Source organism: Lontra canadensis, unplaced genomic scaffold (assembly GCF_010015895.1).
Source record: "Lontra canadensis isolate GAN:19392208 unplaced genomic scaffold, GSC_riverotter_1.0 scaffold24, whole genome shotgun sequence".
Taxonomy (NCBI): domain Eukaryota; kingdom Metazoa; phylum Chordata; class Mammalia; order Carnivora; family Mustelidae; genus Lontra; species Lontra canadensis.
The window spans coordinates 18,790,441-18,817,485 of NW_022631018.1; the positions used below are offsets into that span (position 1 = coordinate 18,790,441).

The 27,045-nt window shown below is 36.5% G+C and overlaps 1 protein-coding gene across 1 annotated transcript; it reads left to right on the forward strand.

The window, feature by feature from the left end:
• Positions 1 to 17,526: 17,526 nt before the first annotated feature.
• TNFSF18 (TNF superfamily member 18) lies at positions 17,527 to 26,465 on the forward strand. The gene is made up of 3 exons (XM_032862971.1): positions 17,527 to 17,766; positions 23,905 to 23,935; positions 26,098 to 26,465. Exons 1-3 carry the CDS (start codon positions 17,623 to 17,625, stop codon positions 26,442 to 26,444), a joined length of 522 nt encoding a protein of 173 aa, XP_032718862.1. The 5' UTR covers positions 17,527 to 17,622; the 3' UTR covers positions 26,445 to 26,465.
• Positions 26,466 to 27,045: the final 580 nt, after the last annotated feature.

A 27,045-nucleotide genomic window follows, 5' to 3' on the forward strand; every position in this document is an offset into this window, starting at 1 on the left:
CCTAGTGGGATTTTAGGGGATGATAAGAGTTGGTCAGCAGAGGATTAAGAAGGAGAGAAGATGAAGGGTTTTGTCTAATACTAGCCTCTCTTATACTGGTGCTTCTAGAAAGCAGGTTTCTTCCATGAGCTAGGATGCTTATCAGCTTATTTTGAGATACGAGCTTCCTCTGAGCAGGGAACCAGCAGGAACCCTTCTCAAGAACAAAGAAGAAGACTGTTGTTTGTAAGGGATGGACCCTTTCAGTATCAGAACAGCACTAAGCCTCTTCATGTAACCCTAAGACTGTCTCCTAGCTGAAGAAACTTATAGGAATACTTTTTAGAGCTTAGATAACTACTCTAAACAAATCATCAACCCATGCTTGAATAATCATTATGTCCAGTATTGAGCTTAGATAATAAGCTTGAGAATTTAGGCCATAATCCCCAACAAGTTTTCTACTGGTTAGGGGCTACCCAACACTTCCTCTTTCCCCAAAGAGGGAAAGAAACATGCAAGTGAATGAACTTGAATATACACTACTCTTCATATTCCTCAATATTTAAAAAAAATTCCCAACGGTGTTATTGCTATATCCATTCAGTATGGATACCAGGCATCCATTACATATTATTTTGTGAATTGTTTAAAGAATATGCTAGTTATGCTATATGAAGTGTAAAAAGCAAGCCATGTAACTACACAGTAAAAAAGGTATCCATTTTCTTCTCCTTCAATGTCTTATCCCTTGATGCCCAGTGCAGGTATTTTTATAAAGGCAGCTCACAGCCTAGAATACACAAGTGGATATTATCTTCTAAGATTAAACTTCTAAGTTCAAAAATTATCTGTTATAGATTTCACAAAGAAGGTCATTCCACCAAATGTTTTAGCAACCTCCCTTTTCCTGTATAGATAAAATGGCTGGCATTGGAGAAAATAATTTGCAGCAAGGGAAAATAATAGGAGAACATCTATGAGGACAAGACTTCTCATAGTTACTCAGTGTGTCAGAGGAGTAACGGGCAAGAAGTGGCTGCCTACCCCAAAAGACTGGTGGAGGAGAAAAGATAAACCTGCATTGGGGGACACTTATTTTTCCCCAGCTTTATCGATACATACTTTACATATAGTGCTGCATAAGTTTAAGGTATACAAGTGATGATTTGATACACCTATATTGCAAAATGGTTACCATCACCATGTTAACAACTGAATCATGTTACCTATTTACTGTGCGTGTGTGTGTGTGTGTGTGTGTGTGTGTGTGTGTTGAGAACGTTTAAGATCTACTCTTTTAACAACTTTTAAAAATGTAATATACTATTTTTAACTATGATCACTATGCTGGACATTAGATTCCCAGAACTACTTATAACTAGGTGTTTGTACTCTTTGACCAACATTTTCCCTTTTTCCACACCAACTAGTCCCTGGTAACCACCATTTTAGTTTCTGTTTCTATGAGTTTGGTTTTTTTAAATGCCACATATAAATGATATTATGCAGTATTTGTCTTTCTTTGACTTATTTCCCTTAGGATAATGCCCTCAAGGTTATCCATACAGTCACAAATAGCAGGACTTTCTTCTTTCTCATAGCTAAATAATATTGTGTATATATATATAGTGGTGCTTATTTTTATTCATTCCTCTTTGATTGGACACTACGGTTGTTTACATGTTTGGCTGTTGTGAATAATGCTGCAAGAACATGGGAGTATAGACATCTCGAGATCCTGTTTCAATTTCCATATATATATGAATATACATTTAATTTCTTATTGAAATATACATATCCCATATATATGAGATGTAATTTCACATAATTTCAAAACATCTATAATTACATATATTATATATATATATGTTTATATGTTTATATATATATATATATATGTCATATAATACTTCTACTTTTAATTTTTTCAGGAACCTCCATACTATTTTCCATAGTGGCTGTACAAATTTATATTCCTACCAATGGAGCAAAAGGATTCCATTTTCTCTACATCTTCCCCAACCTTTTTTATTTCTTGCCTTTTTGATGATAGCCATTCTAATAGGTATGAGGTGATAGTTCATCGTGGTTTTGATTTGCATTTCCTTGATGAATTGTGATGTTAAAACCTTTTCAAAATGGGTTTGCCAGTGATGGATATTAAGTGTATGGAGCACTGGGTGTTATATGCAAACAAAGAATCATGGAACACTACATCAAAAACTAATGATGTACTGTATGGTAACTCAAATAACATAATAAAATTTAAAAAAAGAGAATTTGTTGGCATTTGCTCTTAGTGTCAAATCCAAAAATATTATTTTCAAGACTGATGTTAAGTAGCTTGCCACTTAATGCTTTCTTCTAAACATTTTATGGTTTCAGGTCTTACATTTAAGTCTTTAATCATTTCTGAGTTTATTTTTCTGCATAGCGTAAGATAGTGGTGCAATTTCATTCTTTTGCATGTGGCTGTTCAGTTTTCCCAACACCATTTATTAAAGACACTGTTTTTTCTCCACTGTATATTCTTGGCTCCTTTTTTGTAAAGTAATTGACCATACTTGTGTGAGTTTATTTCTGGGCCCTCTATCATGTTTCATGGACTTATATATCTGTTTTTATGTCAATATCATACTGTTTCAATTGCTAAAACTTTATAATATAGTTTGAAATCAAGAAATGTGATGCTTTTAACTTTGTTGTTCTTCTCAAGATTGCTCTATTTGTGTGGTCTTTTGTGGTTTTATACAAATATAGGATTTTTAAAACGATCTTATTTGACTGTGGAGAGAGAGAGAGAACACACAAGCAGGAGGAGCTGCAGGCAGAGGGAGAAACAAGCTCCCCACTGAGTAAGGAGCCTGATGCGGAACTTGATCCCAGGCCCCTGGTATCATGACCTGAGCTGAAGGCAGAAGCTGAACTGAATCACTCAGATGTCCCCCAATTTTAGGATTTTTAAAAAATTTCTGTGAAGCATTCCATTGGATTTTTTTTTAAGAAATTATTGAATCTGCAAATTGCTTTGAGCAATATGGACATTTTAACAATATTAATACATTCAAACCATGAGCATGGGATATTTTTCTATTTATTTGTGTCTTCTTCAATTTTCTTCAATGTCTTATAGTTTTCAGCATACAAATCTTTCATCTCTTTGGTTAAATTTATTCCTAAGTATTTTATCCTTTTTGATGCAATTGTAAATACCATTGTTTCCTTAACTGCTTTTTTGATTGTTCATTGTTAGTAGTTACAAACACAATTAAATTTTGTATATTGATTTTGTGTCAATTTTGTATATTGTATATTGATTTTGTATATTGATTTTGTGTCAATTGATTTTGTGTCAAATTTACTGAACTCATTTATGAGGTCTAACAACTTTTCTGATGATAGAGTTTTGTTGTTTTTTTTTTTTTGGTCAAATATGTATTTCCATGATACAGTACATCATTAGTTGTTTTTTTTTTAAGATTTTATTTATTTACTTGACAGAGATCACAAGTAGGCAGAGAGGCAGGCAGAGAGAGAGAGAGAGAGAGAGGAGGAAGCAGGATCCCTGCTGAGCAGAGATCCCAATGTGGGGCTTGATCCCAGGACCCTGAGATCATGACCTGAGCTGAAGGCAGAGGCTTTAACCCACTGAGACACCCAGGCGCCCCAGTACATCATTAGTTTTGATGAATGATTTATTAGTTGTGTATAACACCCAGTGCTCATCACAACATGTGCCCTCCTTAATACCCACCACCCAGCTACCTATCCCCTCACTCCCCTCCCCACCTTCAGTTTGTTCATAGTAGCAATGTCCACAATAGCTAAAATGTGGAAGGAGCCAGGATGCTCTTCAACAGATGAATGGATAAAGAAAATGCGATTCATGTATACAATGGAGTATTATGCAGCCATCAGAAAGGATGAACACCCACCATTTGCACTGACATGGTTGAAGCTGGAGGAGATTATGCTGAGTGGTGAAGTCCTTAGAGTTTTCTATAGAAAATGTCACGTCATCTGGAAGTAGAGGCAATTTTACTTATTTCTTTCCAGTTTGGATGCCACTTTTGTGTGTATATAAGTATGCCTAATTGCTCTGGCTAAGACTTCTAGTGCTACATTGAATAAAGGTAGTGAAAGTGGATATCTTCCTATTTATGATCTTAGAAGAAAAGGTTTTGGCTTTTCACCATTGAATATAATGTTATCTGTAGGCTTGGAATGTATGGTCTTTATGTTCCTCCCATACTCAGTTTGTTGAGAGTATATTTTTATTATGAAAGAATGTTGAATCTTGTCAGATGCTTTTTCTGTATCTTTTGAGATGATCATATGATTTATATTCTTCATTTTTTTAATGTGGTGTATCACAATAATTGATTATTACTGATTCAATCTCTTTTCTAGCAACTGGTCTGTTCAGGTATTTTTATTTCTTCTGTCTTCAGTCTTGGTAGGTTTTGCATTTCTAAAAATTTGTCCATTTCTCTTAGGTTGTCCATTTTTTGCCATATAATTGTTCATAGTTGTCTCTTAGGATCCTTTGTATTTTTATGGTGTCAATTATATGTCTCTTTTTCCATTTATAATTCTATTTATCTGAATCTTCTCTCTTCCTTGTTTGTCTAGCTAAAGGTTTTCTATTTTATTTATCTTTATTTCATCTCATTTATTTTCACTGTGATCATTGTTATTTTCTTTCTCCTGCTAAATATGGGTTTACTTTGTTCTTTTTCAAGTTATGTAAGGTAAAAAATTAAGTTGTTTATTAAGATCTTTCTTTTTTCTTGATGTATGTGTTTATCACTACAAGCTTTTCTCTTAGAATTACTTTTGTTGCATCCCATAATTCCGGTTTGTTGTTTGTCCATTTTCATTTGTCTCAAGCTATTTTTATTTCTTTTTTGACCCACTGGTTGTTCAGAAGCATATTGTTTAATCTCCATCTATTTTAAATTTTCTGTTTTTTAAAGATTTTATTTATTTGACAGACAGAGATCACAAGTAGTCAGAGAGACAGGCAGAGAGAGAGGAGGAAGCAGGCTCCCTGCTGAGCAGAGAGCCTGATGTGGGGTTTGATCCCAGGACCCTGGGATCATGACCGGAGCCGAAGGCAGAGGCTTTAACCCACTGAGCCACCCAGGTGCCCCTATTTTAAATTTTCTAGTTTTCTTCTTGTATTGATTTCTGGTTTCTTAACATTGTGGTCAGAAGAGATACTTGATAAAGTTTTAATCTTCTTAAATGTATTATGACTTTCTCCGTGGCCTACTGTATGATCTGTCCTTGAGAACGTCCCATGCATGCCCGAGAAGAATGTGTATCTTGCTGCTGCTGAATGTTCTGTAAATGTCTGTTAAGTCCATCTGGTCTAACGTGCAGTTTTTATTATTTCCTTGTTGATTTTCTGACCAGATGAACTATTTATTATTGAGAGTGGGATACTGAAGTCCTTTATTATTATTTTGTCACTGTTTACTTCTTTCAGGTCTGTTAATATTTGCTTTATATATTTTACATGCTCCTGTGTTGGGTATATAAAAATGTACAAATCTTAAATCTTCTTGATGAATTACCCTTTTATCATTATATAATGGCCTTCTTTATCACTTATTACAGTCTTTGGCTTAAAATTTGTTTTATTAAAACAATAAAAATAAAGTAACAGTCTATTTTATTCTGTTTTCTTTTGGCTTCCATTTTTATGGAACCTCTTTCAGTCTGTGTATGTGCCTAAAGCTAAAGTGAGTCTCTTTTTTAAAAATTTTAATTCCAGTATTGCTAACATGTAGTGTTATATTACTTCCAGGTGTACAATACAGTGATTCAACAATTCTATACAATATTCAGTGCTTATCATGTTAAGTGTACTCAGTCTTCTTCACCTATTTCACCCATTCCCCCACTCCTTTTCCCTCTGGTAACCACCTGTTTGTTCTCTACAATTAGTTTGTTTTTCTGTCTTTTTTCTTTGTTCATTTGTTTTGTTTCTTAAATTTCATATATGAGTGAAATCATGTGGCTTTTGTCTTTCCCTAACTGACTTATTTTGCTTAACATTATACTTTCTGGCCCCATCCATGTTGCAAATGGAGAGATTCCATTCCTTTTTATGGCTGAGTAATATTCCATTGTATACATATACCATAAATTCTTTATCTATTCATCTATGGATGGACACTTAGGCCCCTTCCATAATTTAGCTATTGTAAATAATGCTGTAATAAACATAAAAGTGAATATATATTTTTGAATTAGAATTTTTGTATTCTTTGGATAAATACTCAGTAGTGGAATTGCTAGGTCATTCAGTAATTGTGTTCTTAATTTTTTGAGGAGCCTCCATACTGTTTTCCAGAGTAGCTATGTTTTTCCACATGCTCGCCAACATGAAGAAAGTCTCTCACAGGCAGCATATAGATGGCTCTTGTTTTTTAATCTGTTCATCCAGTCTTTGTGTTTCAATTAGAAAGTTTAGTCCATTTGATATCTAAACCCTGTTAACAATTGGGTCTTTTTTTTTTTTTTTGTATTGATGTTGTGGGTCTCATGAATGTAAGCCCCACTGGCTTTGAAATGAGGTGTTTTAAAGAACAACCCTGCAGGTGGGAGTCTTCACATTTGGAATGAAGTCAAAACCCTTCATTCCTTATGGAGAAGCTGGGAGGTGGGAGTTCCCTCCAAATTGTATGGTGCTATACTAGGGGTGGGTTTTATGATGACAATGTATCTCAGCATTTCCTACTAGGTTCAATATGGGTTTTCTTCTCATTCACCCAATGTGTTTAAGTTGCTCAGATAGTTTCCAGATTTCTTTCAGAGGGGACTGCTTTATGTGTAGCTGTGCACTAGATGTGTCCATGGGAGGAAGTGAGTTTAGGAGCCTCCTATGTCACTGTCTTGTATCAGAACTAGCACTACAACACTTTCTAAGTAAGTATTTATTATGTAGAGAAATACTAGTGGCTCCATGCAATCCGTGCCCTCCCTAATACCCACCACCTGGTTCCCCCAACCTCCCACCCCCTGCCCCTTCAAAACCCTCAGATTGTTTTTCAGAGTCCATAGTCTCTCATGGTTCACCTCCCCTTCCAATTTCCCTCAATTCCCCTTTCCTCTCCATCTCCCCATGTCCTCCATGTTATTTGTTATGCTCCACAAATAAGTGAAACCATATGGTAATTGACTCTCTCTGCTTGACTTATTTCGCTCATCAAGAGTTTTAAGAAGTGTCCACAGTTCCCTCACTGGGAAGATGAGGAAGTTAAAGTAATTTCTTCTAGCTTTTACATTCTAGGCTTACAAGGTGACAAAAGAACATGCTAAGGATCCCACCTGTATACTCACATATCAGACTCAAAAGTGTCCAAATTCTTTGCCATTTCATTTAGATGTGTGAACTTAGCAACTAAATAAACTCTTTACAAATTTGGTTACTTTATAGTTTTATTCATTTACTATCCTAAAATAACATATGTGCTGTGTAGTTGCCTGACTTCAAGCTATATTACAAAGCTGTGATCACCAAGATGGCATGGTATTGGCACAAAAACAGACACAGAAATAAATGGAATAGAATAGAGTCTCTGGAAATGGACCCTTAACTCTATGGTTAACTAATCTTTGACAAATCAGGAAAAAATATCCAATGGAAAAAAGACAGTCTCTTCAATAAATGGTGCCTGGAAAATTGCACAGCTACATAATGAAGAATGAAATTGGACCATTCTCTTATACCATACACAAAGATAAACTCAAAATGGATGAAGACCTCAATATGAGACAAGAATCCATCAAAATCCCAGAGGAGAACACAGGCAGTAACCTTTTTGACATCAGCCACAGCAACTTCTTTCAAGACACTTCTCCAATGGCAAGGAAAGCAAGGGCAAAAATGAACCTATCGGACTTCATCAAGATAAAATCTTCTGCACAGCAAAGAAACAGTCAACAAAGTAAGAGGCAACCCACGGAATGGGAGAATATATTTGGAAATGACATAACAGATAAAGAGCTCGTATCCAAGATCTATAAAGAACTTCTCAAACTCAACACCCAAAAAACAATCTAGTCAAAAAAATGGGCCAAAGACATAAACAGACACTTCTTCAAAGAAGACATACAAATGGTTAAGAGACACATGAAAAAATGTTCAATATCACTAGCCATCAGGGAAATTCAAATCAAAACCACACTGAGATATCCCCTTAAACTAGTTAGAATGGCAAAAATTAACATTTTTTTCCTGAAAAAACAAGTGTTGATGAGGATGTGGAGAAAGGGGAACCCTCTCATACTGTTTGTGGGAATGCAAGCTGGTGCAACCACTTTGGAAAATAGTATGGAGGTTCCTCAAAAAGTTAAAAATAGAGCTAGTCTATGGCCCAGCAATTGCACTACTAGGTATTTATCCCAAAGATACAGATGTACTGAAAAGAAGGAGCACATACACCCCAATGTTCATAGCAGCAATGGCCACAATAGCCAAACTACGAAAGGAGCCAAGATGCCCTTCAACAGATGAAAAGATAAGGAAGATGTGGTCCATATATACAATGGAGTATTACTCAGCCATCAGAAAGGACGAATACCACCATTTGCATCGACATGCATGGAAGGAACTAGAGGGGATTATGCTAAATGAAGTAAGTCAAGCAGATAATTATCATATGGTTTCACTCATATGTGGAACATAGGAATAGCATGGAGGACAACAGGGGAAGGAAGGGAAAACTGAAGGGGGAGAAATCAGAGAGGGAAACCAACCATGAGAGACTATGGACCCTGGAAACAAACTGAGGGTTTCAGAGGGGAGGGGGTTGGGAGGATGGGGTAGTCCAGCAATGGGTATTAAGGAGGGAATGTGTTGTGATGAGCACTGGGTGTTATACATAACTAATGAATCACTGAACACCACATCAAAAACTAATGGTGTGCTGTACGGTGGCTAACTTAATATAATAAAAAATGTATGTGTAGTGTGTATAGATGACTGTGCATGTAGGGGGGATTCTATAGGAAAAAACAGAAAACTCTTTATAACTGAGAATAAAATAAAATAAATGATGAAGTATGAAGTGGCCTGGTGAATTCAACTATAAAGGCAGGAAAACATCCTGAATATTTCACACTTGTATGGGACTTAAGAGTTTCCACATGTAGAATCTGGAATGGTTGGCCCCTTCACTAGATTCTTTATACCTTATCAGGATGCTTTCCTGGAGCTTCTTCTCCTATCTCATCACACAGCACAGCGATACCAGCTGGGAAGGTATGGCCTCCTCATGTCCACCAGCTCCAAGACACCATGCAAAACTGAGGTGGACAAATTGCAGGCTGGACTTGGAAAGGGGGAATGATGGAGCTAGAGCCATTTCTCCTTTCCTTGGCTCACTCTTTTCAGAAGTCCATGCCATTTAATTTTCTTGTTCATCTACTCACTGACAAATCACATGTTTTATGTGTTTATAGAAATACAAGTGGTGGTGGGTTTTACATTTCCTACTTTGAACCTAAAATAGTCTTGCCAATAGGCAAGGATGACTTCAAATTGTATGGTAAAATCCTTATAATGGGCTATTCAACTCCTACTTAAAAGACAGAAGGTGATCAATAAATGTTAGCTGCTATTGCTGCTGTGACTGTTGTCAATATAGTTACTATCAGTAGAATCTTCTCACCGGTCTTTGTGCTTTCAGCACATTCATGAATGACTCTAACAGCTGTTTAAATAATCTGTCATCTCTGCCACAGTTACTGTACTGTCTTCCCTTTGAAACTTCTGGGGTCTCTGTTTTCTTCTACCTTGAAATTACCACAACTAACCTCTCCATTTGGTTTCCACAACTTTACCTGGCTCTAAATTTCTCTTTTAATTAATAATCCTCTGACTTTGTGTTTACCCATAAATTTTACTATTATCTCATCCTTAAGATAAATGAAGGATAAAATTAAAAATAGATGCATGCTAAAAAAATAATAATAAAAATAGATGCATGCTATATATACAGTGTTTATATATAACAGAATGTAAAGAAATTGGAATGTAAAGAAATTTTTTTTCAGTTGACATTTTCTACTAAAAAAATTGAACACCATGGGGGATATTATATGATTGGAAATCATTTTGACATTTCCACCACAATGAATATCTTTTATCCTAATTTAAAATTTCATTTCACATCTGACTCCATTTGGAAACCTGAGTCATTTTCAGATAATAAGGAATAAAAGAAAGAATATGAAATTGAAGACAGAGCAAAAAATATGTTTGTTTTAAAGAGATACTATTATTTACTAAGACTCTTCCCTTCAAAAGATCTATTAGTAAATATCATATTCAGAAGTAGAGCAGGGGTGCCTGGGTGGCTCATTCAGTTAAGCATCTAGCTCTTGATCTCAGCTCCCAGGTCTTGATCTCAGAGTTGCGAGTTCAAGCCCCATTTTGGGCTCCATGCTTGGCATGGAACCTACTTAAAAAACAAAAACCAACCAACCAACCAACAAAAAGTTAAAAAGAAGTGAAACACTTCAGGATCCTTAACATTGTAAATTGTTTTCTCATATGAAAATCCTTCTCTTACCAAAGCCAAATTCAGGTACTTGTTTATGTATCAAGACAGAATGATTAGATTTTAAAGTTAAACAGATCTGGATTTGAATTTGTAGTTTTGTGGCCTTGGTTAAATTGTTAAACCTTTCTCAACTTTGATGTTCTCATCTATAGAATGTGATTAACATGGGTTCCTCTGTAATGTTTTTGTGAGGATTAAATAAATCTAACAATGGCTGTGAGAGTTTAAACTTTAAACACAATGCCCGGCTTTTAATATATATTTGTTTCCTTGTTTTCACTCTTTATAATTTTATGTTTAACATGTGAAATCAGCACTCAGTGATGTTGCCATCAGAAAGGCTGGTGCCTGACATGATCTATTAATTCACAGGATGAGGGACCAGAAGAGGATGTGAGAGGCTGTGTACGTGTGAGGAGGAGAATATCCTTATTTTCAGCCAAAAATAGTTCCTATAGGCTTGTTGGATGATCAAAACCCTGAAATAATTTGGGCCTTATCTTAGTATAATATTCATAGCTAACTCCTTAAAGTTGTTCGTTCTTTATTTAGAAAATGGAAACTGCCTGCTACCTTCAGTTGGCACTATTCCATCAAGCAACATTCCACAATGTTGTCTGTGATTCAGTGTTTTTTCCATTGGCACACCAACCTGAGATTTCCTCTTCACTGTGGAACATCCTACTGTATTCATGGCTAGAGTCATCAAACTGGATAGACGAGTACCTTGGTCTGAACAACTCTAGATGATTTGCCAATTCTCACCTGAATCGAATTAACTGGTAACTCTGGGAAAGTTAAATAAAATCATGTAAAAAAGATAAGGGAAACTTGAAACACATTTTCAATGCAAGTTTGGAAGGATCAAATGTAAATAAAAAACACAAGAAACAAACAAAAAAAGCAATTATCAGCCAAGGGATTGCTTAAGATCAGAGAACTTGCCTTACTTCTGAATTCTCCATTGTCAAATGAAGTGCCCAAGAAGCTGTAAGACTACACATGCATACACAAACACACACACATGCTTGGACACACATTAAATATATATTTAGGCATTATACCATAAGAAATACATATTTATATATTATGGTGTTTTGAAAATTATTAATATATGACACATACATATTATATATCAAACATTTACTGAATTGCAATTGATTAGCTTAGAGAAATGGTATATTATGAGGTTTTTCGTCTGATTAACCTCTCTTCAGATGTATATCTGCTTAGATATTGCCTCCTTTACAAAACTTCCCTTCCTCTGAATGAGGTCAGGTATTGAGTTCTCATCCTATTTTCACACTTTTTTATGCAATGGCCATGTGTATTTGTCTCTTTCCCTAACTACTCACAAAAAAACAAAACAAAACAAACAAACAAACAAAAAACAAATCAAACCAACCAAACAAAAAACCCAAAAAACAAAATTGGAAGAATTACTTCCTGTTTGGAAACTGAACTGAAAATAGATTTTCCGTTTTGTAAAATGGTGTGTCATATCCTATTTAAAACTATCAAACATCACCCTAGAAGCCATAATGAATGGGCATTGCTGAATCACACAGGTCGTCAAAGAGTTATGAATTTCACCTATCAACCTGACTGAAATAAGAAGGTCTTAATATTCCTGAGACTAAGCATTCCCCAAATGTCCTGGATTTCCTTGGGCAGCCCTGGCAAAGATGACACTTATGACACTTTCCCTTTATATTTTTCTACTTGGTCTTCCCATTTGACAAACTAATACAAAGCAAATCTACCAGTGGCAAATGGTCATCACATTCACTGCATTCAACACCCAACCGTGACAGGTGTTCACACAGAAATCTAGGAGACCTTTTATCTTCTGGTTTTCCATTTTTAGCCTTAGCCTTACATGATGTGATTTAAATATTCTGGCTCATAGCTAGATTTGTTGGTTTGGGCACTGGGAACCTAAATGAATAAAGTCAGTCTGTGGCTTTTCTATAAAAAGGATTCCAAAATATCACAAAAGGACATGTTGTTCCCCTTGTTCATTTAGAAAACATTATTGAATGTCTTCTATGTACCAAATACAATGTTAAGGACTTGAACACTGATGGGCAAGTATCTCCTCAGTAGTCACACCAGTTCGCATTCCCGCCAACAGTGCATGAGGATTCCTTTTTCTCCACATCCTCACCAATACTTGTTTCTTGTGTTTTTTTATTTTAGTCTTTCTGACAGGTGTGAAGTGGTAGCTCATTGTACTTTTGATTTGCATTTCCCTGATAATCAGTGATGTTGAGTATCTTTTCATGTATCTGTTGGCCATCTCTACATCTTCTTTGGAGAAATGTCTGTTCATATCTCCTGCCCATTTAATAATCCAATTAAAATGTCTTTTAGGTGTATTATTTGTTTTATGGGTGTTGAGTTTTATAAGTTTTTTATATATTTTGGATACTAACCTTTTATTGGATACATCATTTGCAAATATCTTCTCCCATTCAGTAAATTTCCTTTGAGTTTTATTGACTGTTTCCTTTGTTGTGCAGCTTTACATTTTGATGTAATCCCAATAGTTTATTTTTGCTTTTATGTCCCTTGCTTCAGGAGACATCTAGAAAAATGCTGCTATTGCCAGTGTCAGAAAAATTACTGCTTGTGCTTACTTCTAAGATTTTTATCATCTCAGGTATCACATTTAGGTCTTTAATCCATTTTGAGTTTGTGTACTGTCTAAGAAAGCAGTCCAGTTTCATTCTTTTGCATGTAATTGTCCAGTGTTCCCAACACCATGTGTTGAAGAGACTTTTTCCTATTGTATATTCATTCCTCCTTTGCCAAAGATTAGTTGACTATTTATTTGTGGTTTATTTTGGGGTTTTCTATTCTATTGATCTATGTGTCTATTTTTGTGCCATTACCATACTGTTTTGATTACTACAGCTTGAAAAAATACAACTTGAAGTCTGAATTTTGGTTTTACTTTTCAAGATTGTCTGGGATACTTCTGAGTACTCCTCTCTTCTGGTTCCATAAAAATTTTAAGATGTTTGGTCTAGTTCTGTGGACAATGCTGTTGATATTTTTATTAAATCTGTAACAGATTGCTTTGCGTAGTATATATCTTAACAATGTTTTTCCTCCTAACACGTGAGCATGGAATGCCTTTCCATTTCTTTGCATTGTCTTGAATTTCTTTAATCTGTTTTATAGTTTTCAAGGTACAGGTATTTTATCTCTTTGGTTAAATTTATTCCTGGATATTTTATTGTTTTGATGCAATTGCGAATGGGATTGTTTTCTTAATTTCACTTTATGCTGTTTCATTATTAGTGTTTAGGAATGCAACAGATTTCTGTACATTGATTTTGTATCCTGTGACTTTACTTTGAATTAATTTGTCAGTCCCAGCAGTTTTTGGTGGACTCCTTAGGATTTTCTCTATATAGTATCATGTCATCTTCAAATAGTGAAATAAGGAAAACCCAATTTGAATTTCAACTATTTCCTAGACCATCCTGATAAGGGTTATTTTTTGTTTCTTAGAATGATCTGGAAATTGATACAAGAAGTCTCTGTGTATCTTTTAAAATTTGTTGTACATATCACATATAAATACGTGTAAAATACATATATTATACATATATGTGTATAGTTGTATATATATTTATGTATAATTAGCTGTACACAATTCTCTTTATTAAATTTGTTTATTAATTTTAGTAGATACTGTTGTTGTCTTTATAAAATTCTGAGTTTAAGACCCTATTTATGTATCATGCCTATTATATATCATCTATGTATCTATCTATCATCTATCTATCTATCTATCTATCTATCTCTATGTAACTTCAAGCTAAATGGGACTTATTTGTCACACGAGTGAATACTCTGGTATCTAGAGTAAGCAAAATCAGTTGTGCAGCATTACTGAGTTCTGATATACTGAGTATTTCTGACTGAGTATGCTACACCATAGACTGTCCCAAGGATAAAGTCATGGTAAGTATATATATAAAAAGAATGTGGCAAGGCATGCAGACCTGAGTAATGCATGGCTTTGGAGGAATCTGATGTCCATCTAATATTTTCTCACAGATTTTAATATGTATCCCACTCTGTTTCTTCCAGATAGCATCCAGTTCACATATATTTCAGCATATAGAGGCAGAAAAATCAGAGTTCTGGAATTCAAAAGATGGGGATTCAATCTCTATTAGTATGGACTACTGATTTATCCTCTCAATGTCAGTCTCATCATTTGTAAATATGGATGTCAATAGAGGGTTGCTAAATGCTCAGCTAGAACCATCTGTGCACAGAGAAGACACATAATCGGTGCCCAATTCTTGTTAGCGTAATGTGGACAATAACTGAGCTAGAGCCACGTTTCTATATATCTAACTCATCCCAAATTTGAAACAACCAAGAATACAGTTAAAATAACTTAATCAAACATGTCTTACATTCTTTCTTTTAAACCCAAAACATATAGGATTTTCTTTTACGAGTTTTCCTGAGTTCCTTATTTTGCAGCTCTTGAAAGAGAACTACTAGATCCATTCAAAAATTTGGCATTTTGCCTTTGTTCATATTAAGCTTTTAAAATGTTTTCTAACATTTGATGATGTCTATACCTCTGAATATTTATTCCTCAGGTTTTATGGCCCCCACAAGAAAGAGCTCCTTCCTCTCTCCTCTCAATCCATTTCTAACTTGTGTTCTCAGTTAATTTAGTTTATCCAGATCTTTCTGTTCTCTGAGACTCTGTCCTCTAGTATTCATTTGGGCCTCTGCTTAAGGTTTCAATTTAGTGTGTGGGAAATTCCTTGACACCTGTGACTTTTTATATCTCCCAAAGCTCTTAGAACAGTAGCAAGCTGATAGGAAATGTTCAACATACTTAATTGAAAAAAAAAATCTCATTCTAAGTATGTGATCCAGTGTTAGGTCATAAATACAAAAGCTTGAGTTTGGAGCTCTTGTCGTGTCCTAAGAGGTCACATCTGAAACGTCAATTCTTACAGCTTAGACCTAAAATGAACCAATGGTGGTGACTCATTACTCCAGAATTTCAAAAGTCTTCCTTACTAGCACTTGTTCTAACCTGAAGTTCCTTCATTTCGGAACCCCGTTTCATGAAAAGAAGCCCTGGAATGTATTCTTCTTGAGATAAGCATGTTATCTTTCTTAAGATACTTTCATTAAGTCAAAATAATAAATAAGGGTATAGCAGAGGCCAACCTTGGTCAAGGGTAGAAGGAGGAACTGGATTTTATTTGGAACAGTTCCTCATTTGAATAAATGTTTACTGAAGTGAGTAAGCAGAGACATTTCCATCTAAAGTTTGGAAAGGAGACAGGAGAGGGAGCAGTTCAAAGAAGCAGAAGTCTAAATTTTCAGGAGTCAGTTTTAAATTCTGTCCTTGTGCACGTGCATTACAGACTTGATGTGAGTACCGCAGTTCTAGGTACAATGTATGGTTCTTTTAGGGTCGGTCTGTTATTCATCTCTGTATCCCAACACCTAGCACAGAGGGACAGAAACACTGTTGTACTGAAAAATTATTCCTCTCTGACTCTGGATTCTTCTTCAGAGATAGTTGATTGATCAAGGTAAAATAAGGCCAAGTTAAAATGTGACAACACATGGAGAAATACTGTTACAAATAGTGTGATATTAAGAGAAGATGGTAGGTTAGAAGATGGTTAGTATCCCTGAGCTCAGGTTCCCAGTCCACTACACCCAGCATTTCATGGTGTGACCCACCACAAAACCTCTATTATCTTTAGCTTTCTCTTTTATAAATGAGGATCTTAAATCTGTAAGCCTTTTCCCCCTAATTAAAAAAAAAAAACCTTTGATTCTCCTAGATTAAAACATAATTTCTTCAAAATGCTTTCATTTAAACTTTTATTTAAAAGAACTTCAGTTGAATAATACCTTGCTGTAAATATTTCTTTTAAATCATTACTTTCCAGGATTTTGTGATGGATTCCAAATTTAGACTGTATATAGTATACTACAGTATAGTATTTAAGAAGGGTGGAAAAGAGATAAACACTTATGGAACATCTCATATAAGGCAGATTTTTCACATTCATTTCATTCTCAATCCTCGTGAAGTGGGAATTTTCTCAATTTAAAAATGAACGAAACAGAGAAGTCAAGTATCATGCCAAAGGCCAGGTAAGAGCTGGGTAGTGCCAGGCTCTCCTCTCAGTTCTGATTTAAAAATCCATGTTCTTTTTAGCACATGATCCTGGCATTCTGTTAAAAAAAAAAAAAAAAAAAGGTAGGTATTCCATTGAACAGATGGAAACACTGAAGTACAGAGAACCAGGGACTTCCTCAATTTTGTAGTAAGTCAGCACTTTCGGTGCCAGAAACTCAAGTATTTTGGAGTATAAGCTCACATGTGCAAGTGTAGGAAAACATCCTTTTGTATGATAACTTTATTTGATGCCAGTATGAAACTTCCAGGGTTTTAAAATGATTAGATGTGAGAAAACTGGGCTTGTTGTATTTATATTTTTTAAAAATGAAATTCTAGTAATGCAGCTGTATTCTAGAGACTATTTCAAAAGGAACATATTTTATATCCTAGAAATTGATGAAACTCTTTTTTCCAAACCATGCACCCTAGCCTCCCTAGATCCCCAACCCCTGCTTTACACATACATGATATCTAGAGCATGACAGGGCTTAATGTTGAACTTTATTTCTTCTTTTATAAGTAATTTCCTTATCTGAAATTAATTTGTAATGTTACACAGTACTGTACTTCCTCTTCAGAAAAGAACTTTTTCCCTCTGTAAGTTCCTTGTGTTGGTTTTTTTTCATCCTCTCTGTCTGTGTTGGCTTCTAGCCCTCTGTTCCTTTCAGTGCATTTGGTCCTTTGCCAAATGAGAGTCATCACTTAGCCCAAAAGTATCGTTTTCCAACACACAGAATCAAAAGGAAAACCCCGCCTATTACACCCACTGCTAATTATCATACCACAAAACTGACTAGTTGCATCGCTGGACCATCACTTGTGAATTTCTGCTTTCCAGAGCTCTTATTCCTGCAGAGAACGAGTTTGAGCCTCATGGAAGATATGCCTTTAAGCCATTCAGGTCCTCAAGGGACACACAGATCATCCTGGAAGCAATGGTGCCTCTACTCAGTGATAGCTCCTTTGCTGTTGCTTTTCTCCTTCAGTACATTAATTCTCACTTTTCTTCCACTCAAGGTAAGGAGATCATAGTACCTAAAATTGCTGCCTTTCTTTTGAAGTCTATTTATTATCATTGCCATTCAGTATTGTTAGAGCTAGTTGGAAGAGATGTGTGGGTATAGAAAATGCAAAAAGTTTCAAGTTTGTCATGGCATATGGCTTTTGAGGTTTATATAAATGTTTTGAAATGAAAGGTACTAGAAAGTGCTACATGTTAGCTGCATAGCTGGGTCAGATAGAATCATTTAATTAAATCAGTCAATTGATAGATGCCTGGGAATACTTTCTCCCTTTCTGGAACTCTGTTAACCCCTCTTGGTGGAATAAAGGTATAAAATGTATAAAGGTATAAAACATATGCCTGCCTTCAAGGAATGGGATGCAACATATAGTCTTATTGAGGGAAAAGATATAAGGAGATAATGAAAGACAGAAGAAGGTGAGTGACTGGTGGTGAGTGCATCTTCATGGAAGGAAATGGCACTGAACTAGGAAGTAAGATCTGGATTCTTGTTCTAGGTCTCCCTAGCTGTATGAATTTAAGAAAGACATTTAGTCTTTCTGGTTCTCAGTTTCTTCATCTGAAAAATGGGGGTAGGAGAATGGATTTGTTCATTACAGTGCCCCTTCCAGCTATAAAATACAGTGATTAATAATTTATCTAAGGATAATAGAGAGCATAAATGCTTTAGGAATTCAAAATAGGGGACAATGGCTTTGGGCTAGAGTGATCAGGGAAGGCTTCATGGAAGAAGGAGGAAGCACATTTGTATTTGGGAAGCCCCTGATGCTTATCAGGAATTTCCCATTGAGCTCCAAACCAAGTTGTGGGTCTAGTAAAAGAACTGGAGATATATTAGATTCTTAAGTTTTTCTGACTGTTGACTACATAGCACTGACCAAAAGAAAATAAGAAATGTTTTATTTAACTTAAGAGTTAGACTATTTGGGGGTACATTTGAAGATTCTGCACCTTGGAGAGAATATAGTAGTATATGCCTATCTAAGAAAGGGCCATATGCAATTAGCACCTGCAGACACATTTTTTAAGGGGAGTGGCTGGTGAAATCTCCAAAAATGTGTTTCTGTGACTTAATTTAAAAGCCACTGAGAAAAGACACAGGAGGAAGGACACGGTAGTTGCTGGTATTAATTTAGTTAGGGGAAGTGTAGCTTTGGTCACATTCCTAGACATTAAACCATTAATCTGTATTCCCCAACTGTACACAAGGATATGCAACAGAGGCCTTTCTAATCACACCCCTACTCTCTCCAGGAATGTATCAAGCAGAAGTCTGAACTTTCTGGAGAAGTGATGCTTGAACAGAAAGAAAAGAATTGTCAGGAATTCTGAGTGTTTTGATTTGTGAAGAAAAGGAAGGGTGAGAATAGCAAGAGCTTAACTTCGGAAGACTTCACCCCTCTAGAGCAACTCAATTTTTAACCAGATTTCCTGAAGAATATAAGATAATGTTATAGGTGTTATCCACTCCTACATATGGCTAGGGAACCAATGCATAGAAGGGGCTGAATATTCCTTCTCAAAGGAACACAGTGGCTTCTGCAAAGGGAAAGAGGATGTCTAATGATGCCAGAGGTACCTAGAATACCTCTTGCCAGAACTGAACTTGATCAAGCCCATGTGATCAAGCTCTGATTCTCTCTCCTAGACAACGTGCATCTTCTCAATGAAAGGTTCCTCCTCTAAAGAAGCAGCCTAGAGTTTATTTCAAATTTGGGGAGATTTTAAAGGTTTTCAGGATATGATCATGATTGGATGTCATAAAGGCTTATTTCCTATAGGAAAAGCCAAAGGCCTGGCTGACACGATGCAATAACTCACTTTCCACTTGACTGCACTTCCCATTCCTCATTGGCCACAAATAAGTATCTTAGGAAAAGAGGACTGTGTGGCTAGCGGATGGTGAGTCATTATGAGGTGGCTGCTTCCACCTTCTTACCATACACATCAACCTTGGAGGTTTCTTTTCTTTCTTTTTTTTTTTTTTTAATCCTCTCTAGTTTTTATATACAAAATCCCACTTTCCAACATCTCTAGGCACTAATTTAAAAAGGATTAGACAGGAAGATTGGCTTCCTCTACACCAACAGAAATTTCTTTGGGAGCACAATCTTTCTCCTCCCCCATCCCTATCTTTCAACAGACATTCAACTTGAAGGATTGGCTATGAACCCAAGGAGTTTGGTCTACCCCTCAGTGAAAATAATCTAACAGAAGTTATCTCTAAAACGAAACACAACAAAACAAACAAACAAAAAAACCCAAAAAACGAATGTTCAGAAGAGTTCCCTGCTTCAATGAAATGAAAGATGCTTCCAAAAGGAGAAGTTGGGTTTGTACTTAGAAGCAGAATAGAGTCTATCTCCAAATGGTGATCTAAGTAGGGTTGGTTGTTGGTTTGAAGAAAGAGCTATTGTTTTGGTCATTTGAACCCAAACATTTAAATCTGGGCTTATGTCATAATGGAGTTACAAGAGCAATTGCTCCTTCAAAGCAAAAATGAATTAAATTAAATGGAAAGTCCCATATGCTTCTTCATAAATGGATATTTACCTCTCTTGTAAACATCAGCGGTATTATAAAAAGAAACTGCCCCCACAGAGTAGTAGGGGTGAGACTTTTGAATCAGATGGGCTGTTTGGATCTCAGCATAGCCTCTTATCAGTTGCATGACATTGGGTTAGTTACTTAATCCCTCTCAGATGCACTTCCTCATCTGCAAATGAGCATGCTACTTCCTACCCCCTAGACCTACAGTAAGGATTAATGAGATGGGACAGTGCCTGACCTGTAGCAGGCTCTGATAGATTATAGTGATTCATATCCACATTATTGCTGACATCGTAATTTAATTTAAAAAATTTAAACTTAATGAGGATAAATTTAAAAAGGCTTTTACGAAAACGGACATTCCTTGTTCATCTGTTTCATTTCCTCAGCTAAAGACATAAACAATGAGTCTTGGAACACTACATCACAAACTAATGATGTATTGTAGGGTGACTAACAAAACACAATAAAAAAAATAATAAAAATAAAGATTATACCTTACTGCCAAATAGAGGATTTTTGTGATTGGACAGATTCTCATTTGTGGCAGTAGAAAATGTCAGTGGTGGTTTCTGTAGTTCTAAGTAGACATTAAAGCAGCCCTAGTGCAGCACCCACGATTTCTGTCTCTGGCAACTAATTTGTCTGTGGCTTCAGGTTTCTCCACACACACTCTATGTGCAATGGGAGACACCACAGATGCTATCTGTGCCACAGTCTTTGGCACTCACTTATATTCAGGTTGTTACCCAATTGCCTCATGTGTGTGATCATGTGTTTCTAGAAAGATCATTAGCTGCCTGAGAGACGAGGACTATGAATTGTTTGTGTTTCTCTTGCTTACTATGCGGGCTGGGATTATAGGATCAATGTTTTTTTCCGTTCTTCATTATGGTCAGCATCATTATCAAAACAGCTAATATTTAATAAGCAGGACCAGATCTGTATGGGCAAAGCCCTTCTTCATGATTATTATATTTAAGCCCATAAACACCATCAGTAAACTAGGTGCTGTTATGTCTCCCATTTTATAAGTGAGAAAACGGAAGATAAGGGAATCTAGCACATGCCTATCATGGATCAAACTAAACTGAATTTCAGCATTTCTTTTAAGACACCCCAAAAGGGTGTCTCCTAATGAAATGATTTCAAGAGCAAAGACAATTGTAGGAATCCAAACTTTCTGATTGGACCTCCTTATCAACAAAATATTTTTGAGTATAATCCCCCATATATGCTAATTTATTATGTTAGCGATAAGGGCTAATACCAGGTATAATAAAAAGATACACAAAATGAAAACTTATAAGGAACCAAATGACATGCTTAAAATAGTATATTCACAGTGCAAAACTATTTTGCTTTTACCAAAATATTATATTTTACATGTTAATATCATATAAACATTTCTAATATAACCAAAATAATATTTCAGTAATTCAATAAATGTGTTTCTTTTATTTTCTTAACCTTAGTTTAACATTTTGTGATACAATAATTTGAAGATTATATTCTAAGCTAATTTACTTTGATTCACAGTTTTGACTGTCATAACCTATATTTATTTCTCCACTCTCCTCTACTGGACTATTTTATTCCTTTGACTTTAGTTTAAATATGCAATATCTTTTCTTCATTCTCTTTCTCACTTGAAAACCTTGTCTCCAAATTCTATGAAAAAATAGAAGTAGGCAGGAAAGAAGTTCCAAAGCTCCCCATCATATCTACCACTTGTCTACCATCTTGTCACTGTGCATGAATTGTTCATGAACCTATCTAAGGCATCCTATGAACCAGATTCTGTCCCTTCTTACTTAAGGGCATTGACTGCTTCAACAATTATCTCCTTGCTCTTACATTCTATTTCACACCCCTCCTTCCCCTTTGCTGGAACATTCCCATCAAATGGCAACAGATAACCATGCTGTCAGTTCCTCCATGTTAAAACAAAACCAAAGACTAAGAAAAACAATAAAATCAAAACATTCCTCTGACCTCTCATCCCCATCCAGCCTCCACTTAATTTTTCTGTTTTCCCTTACAGCAAAATTCCCCCGATTTTTCTTTTCTCATTTAGCCTTAAATCCATTCTAATTAAGCTTCTGTCCTCACCGCATCACAGAAACTACTTTTGCCAAGAACCCCAACGGCTACTATATTATCAAATCCATCAGTTAATTCCCCGTCCTCACCTCACTTGACCCAGCAGCAGCATTTGATAGAGCTGATCACATGTCTCTGAAATGCTTTCTTCTCTTTGTTTCCAACATCACACTCTTCAAGTTTCCCTTCTGACTCACTGGTCTCCTTTGGTGTTTCTTCCTCATTTCCTGACCTCCAAACCCTGCAGTGTTCCAGTGCTCCTCTCTATCTGTACTCACTCCCTTGACAATCTAACACAGCCTCACACCTTAAAGTGTCTCATAGAAGCTAAAGATTCCAAAATGTATATCATTAAAACTTCTTAAATTCTATCCTCGTAGATCCAAAGGCCTACCTGACACTCGCGTCTAACTGGGTATGTCAGAAGCATCAGTCATAAACTTGATATGTCCAAAAGTGAGCTTGAGATTCTTTCCTCTCAATTTACTCCTCTTAAATCTTGCTCATTTCAGTGATTAACAACTTTATCTTTTCAGTTACCGATGTCCGACATCTTGGACCGTCTTTGTCTTCTCATTTTCTCATCCCATATCCACGTCGGGATAGCAGCACCTTGGTCAGAGGCACCATGCTTTCTTGCCTAGATGATTACAATGATCTTTTGGCTGGTCTCACTGCTTTTGCCCTGGCCTCTCTTTGCTTTATTCCCACCACAGCAGCCAAAGAAATCCCGTAAAAGAAAAATGTGCAATATCTTTAAGTTCAAACAGTCCCCTAAGCCCTTTTCTGCAAGGAAGCTAATGAACTTTACATGGTACAAAAAATTTTCTTGTGGTTATGCCTTATTTTACTACTAAGTATTTTAAAGTCTTTGGCATTTAAATATCAATATTTATAGAATTAATCACACTGGTGGCTTCTTGTAGCAAGTGAACTGTGATATGTCACAACAGTTCGAAGCTAGTCTCCTCATGTTACCTCAGTTACTGTAAACGGTGTGATTGTCTGGATATTAGATGAGGGCGGCTTTACCAGCCTGCATTGTGAATACGTCTATAGTTTAACGTTATTAAAAATAAAGATAAACAACTAGAGATTCTATTATTTTCTTTTCACATGCCGATGGATCACGGTGTAGGGACTGGGGTGTGGAGACTACTGTTTATAGCTAATTCCCATGGCCCAAGAGGAGGAGAGTCCGAGATCAAATAATTGTCCTGTTAGGTGGATGGGATGAGACCTTAACTTTGGCCTAGAACACCCAAAAGGGCTCTTAGGTGATAAGGGGAAGATGGAGCCAGCCATCTGCAAAGGAGAGCTAAAACAGGCAAGGCAAAGTGGAGGGCAGGATTTTGTAATATGGCGAGGGAAAAGAAGTTTGCTTCAGCATCTGAAGCCTCTAACCAAATAACCCCATCAAGAAGGCTGTGCCACGGCCATCCTCCTGACTGGCTCTTCTTTTTTTTTTCCCTCCACAGACTGCCAGTGAACCCTGCATAGCTAAGTTCGGTAAGTAACCTGTCTTGCACGCCTCCTTTTTACTTTTCTTAGTATTTGTTCCAAGAAGGAAGCCCATCTTTCCTCATTTTTCAACTACTATTTATAACTGCTTATCACGTGCCGAGCAGTTTCTAGGAGCTGAGACTTGAGAAGTAAACCAGACAGACAAGTTCATGCCTCAGTGAAGCTTACATTCACCGTCACAAATCTGGGCAGGAATGCACATCACGGTTACAGAGCCAGATACCTGAAATCCTGGAATCCACCTTTAATTTTGTGTCTTCAATAAGCACAAGTTTCAAATTTCTACCACCTTTCCCTCTGACGAACTCAAAGTTCTCACAGTTCACATGTTGCTGGTACTCAGTAGAGTGTGTGTAGGGCGACATTTTTGTTTCCAAAAAAATAGAAAAGGAATGAACGCCAGAGAAGTGGCCACTTTCTTTGTGCCTCTCCTCTCCGCTTCTGAGCCACTTTCCCTTAGAGTGATGACCTGGTATTCACTAAGAAAACACATCACAGTTTATAGGTACACTGAGCCTTAACGTATGCCTTAGAATCCATACAAAATAAAAAATAAATGCATTTGAATTGTTTACATATTTCAGACCCCCCCCCCCAACACACACACACACGTTTCAGCCAAGAGCAGAACATTTCTAAAGTTAATGGCAATCCCTCTTTTCCCATATAGTTCTAAATGCCGGGCTTCCCTGGCTTGAGGGAATTACAGAATCTCTTTTTAGTACTTGTCACTGCCTTTGTAATTTGTTCTTGTTTTTCTAGTAAATGGAGTGGAAATAATGATATGTTTGAAATTCCTTCTTGAGGTGACAAAATGTTGAGAAACTCAAGTGCTGCTAAGTGGCCTCAAGTCTTTAAGTGGCTCCTACTGCAGAATGAGAGAACCAGTGACACTTTTTCCTGGTGACTTGCTTATTGTCTGTTAAGTATTACGTGTAAAGCAGAAAGAAATATACTGGGCTTTGGGCTCATTGAAGGTACAGAGAAACTTTACTACTTGCTCTAATGATCTCTCCTTCATTATCCTTCAGAATCTACCCTCAGAGTCTTATAATCGATCAGTTATATATAAATAACAATTTAAGTCAATGTGTGATCTCTTTTGCATTGCTTTCTTATCGAGGTTTCTTTCTAATTATGAAATAAATCCTCATAAAAAAATTACAGAGAATTAGAGAACAGGCCAAATAAGTATATTTGAATTATCAAGACACTCCCTGGGGCTCTGAAGTCACATTACTATGCAAAAACAATTAACACTAGAAAAATATGTAAATTCCCCATATCCCTATGAAAATAAGTGACAAAGTCTTGACTCTTTCTCCATCCCTTGACAGTTTTAAACTAGGGATATTTATATTTAAACACTTAAAAATTTAAATTTTTATATTTAAAAATTCAAATAATTTCCATTTATAAACTCATGAATTTACCATGCTATACCAAGCAGATCTTGGGATCCAAGCTATAATTTAGACATAATACATCTAATTCAGGAGCATGGATGTATTATTCAATCAAGAAATATTTATTGAGCAAACAGTAGGTTTGGGGAACTTTTAGGGGCTGAAGATATAGCAGTGAACAAAACAGAGAAGCACGTGTACTCAAAGACATTATATTCAAAGTGGGTATAATACAAACAATAAAGAAATGAGCCACTTAATTTACAATATGCTAGATGATGACACACCTTCTGTGAAGAAAACTAAAGCAGGATAAAGGGAGAGAGTGGCAGGAGAGCACTATTTTCTGTAGACTGATGAGGAAGGTCTCATTGATAAAATGATACACAATAAATAGTATTTACATAGAAAAGCATGAATATGCATCCTGTCAAGTTTGGTCATCACAATCCTGGTGTGTGATTCCTCTCTCCCTTCCTCCTTCTTTAGTTCCTTTCACAAATATTGATTGACAACAGATACGGTGCCCCTAACACTCAACCCATTTTTCTATTCCAAATCCGTTTCTTTAGAGCTCTAAAACGAGGACTAGATACTTAAAATATTAAAATTGTGGTTGGAGAAAACTAATACAGACTAGGGAGAGAAACAACCTGTAAGTGGGAAAGAACTATAATCAGGAAGGGAATGAAATGAATAACCACGCGTTCCTTTCTTTCCTCCTCTGTAAATGTCTTACAGGACCATCCCCTTTAAAATGGCAAATGACATGTCCTAAGTTACCTTGTGTGAATAAGACAGCGGATGAGAAACTGGAAATACTTCAGAATGGCTTGTATCTCATTTATGGCCAAGTGGCTCCCAACACAACCTACAAGGAACCAGCTCCTTTTGCGGTGCGGCTACGTAAAAATGAAGACATCATACAAGCTCTAACAAACAACTCTAAACTTCAGAATGTAGGAGGGACTTACGAATTGCACGCTGGGGATATTCTAGAACTGATGTACAACTCTGACCATCAGGTTCTAAAAAACCACACATACTGGGGGGTCGTGCTGCTGGCAAATCCGCAGTACAACCCCTAGAGACTCCTTTTGGCCTCCGCACCATCTTTTCCATGTGGAGAGGTGCTGGTGATTGCATTGGAGGAGGCAGACTTTCCACACCTGCAGCTTGTCTGAGCATACAAATCAACACACATAGAACCTCTCTGCATGTGAGTTTTCATCTCTCAAGCTTATCCAAAAAAGACTCAGAGGACAGGCCAGAGACATTTGCTTACCTTTGACATTGGGTCAGCGAAGATGCTTTATCAATCCACGAGAAATGACTGTGGGTCGCTAGAGGACAGAAGGTTCTCAAAGAGTCTGTGTCTAATTCTTAAATCCTTGGATGGGAAAAATGTCTTATTGCCCTGGGAGCCTTACCTGGTGTGCAAAAAAAAGATCCAGGGCAGTGGCCTGACCTTGTTCTCGTATTCTTGGGCTGTTTCACTTTATTCTTCCCATACTCCTGTCTTTCGAGGCCCTCCTATTAAAAGTAACCAGACTGGGAGGGTGGCCACAGATATGCCAACAACACCCCACTTTAGATGTGATGATGCTAAGAAGACAGAGAATACTCTAGAGATTTATTGGGGCACAGCCACCGAGGGCATACAATGGAGTGCACTTTACTTGGGAATTT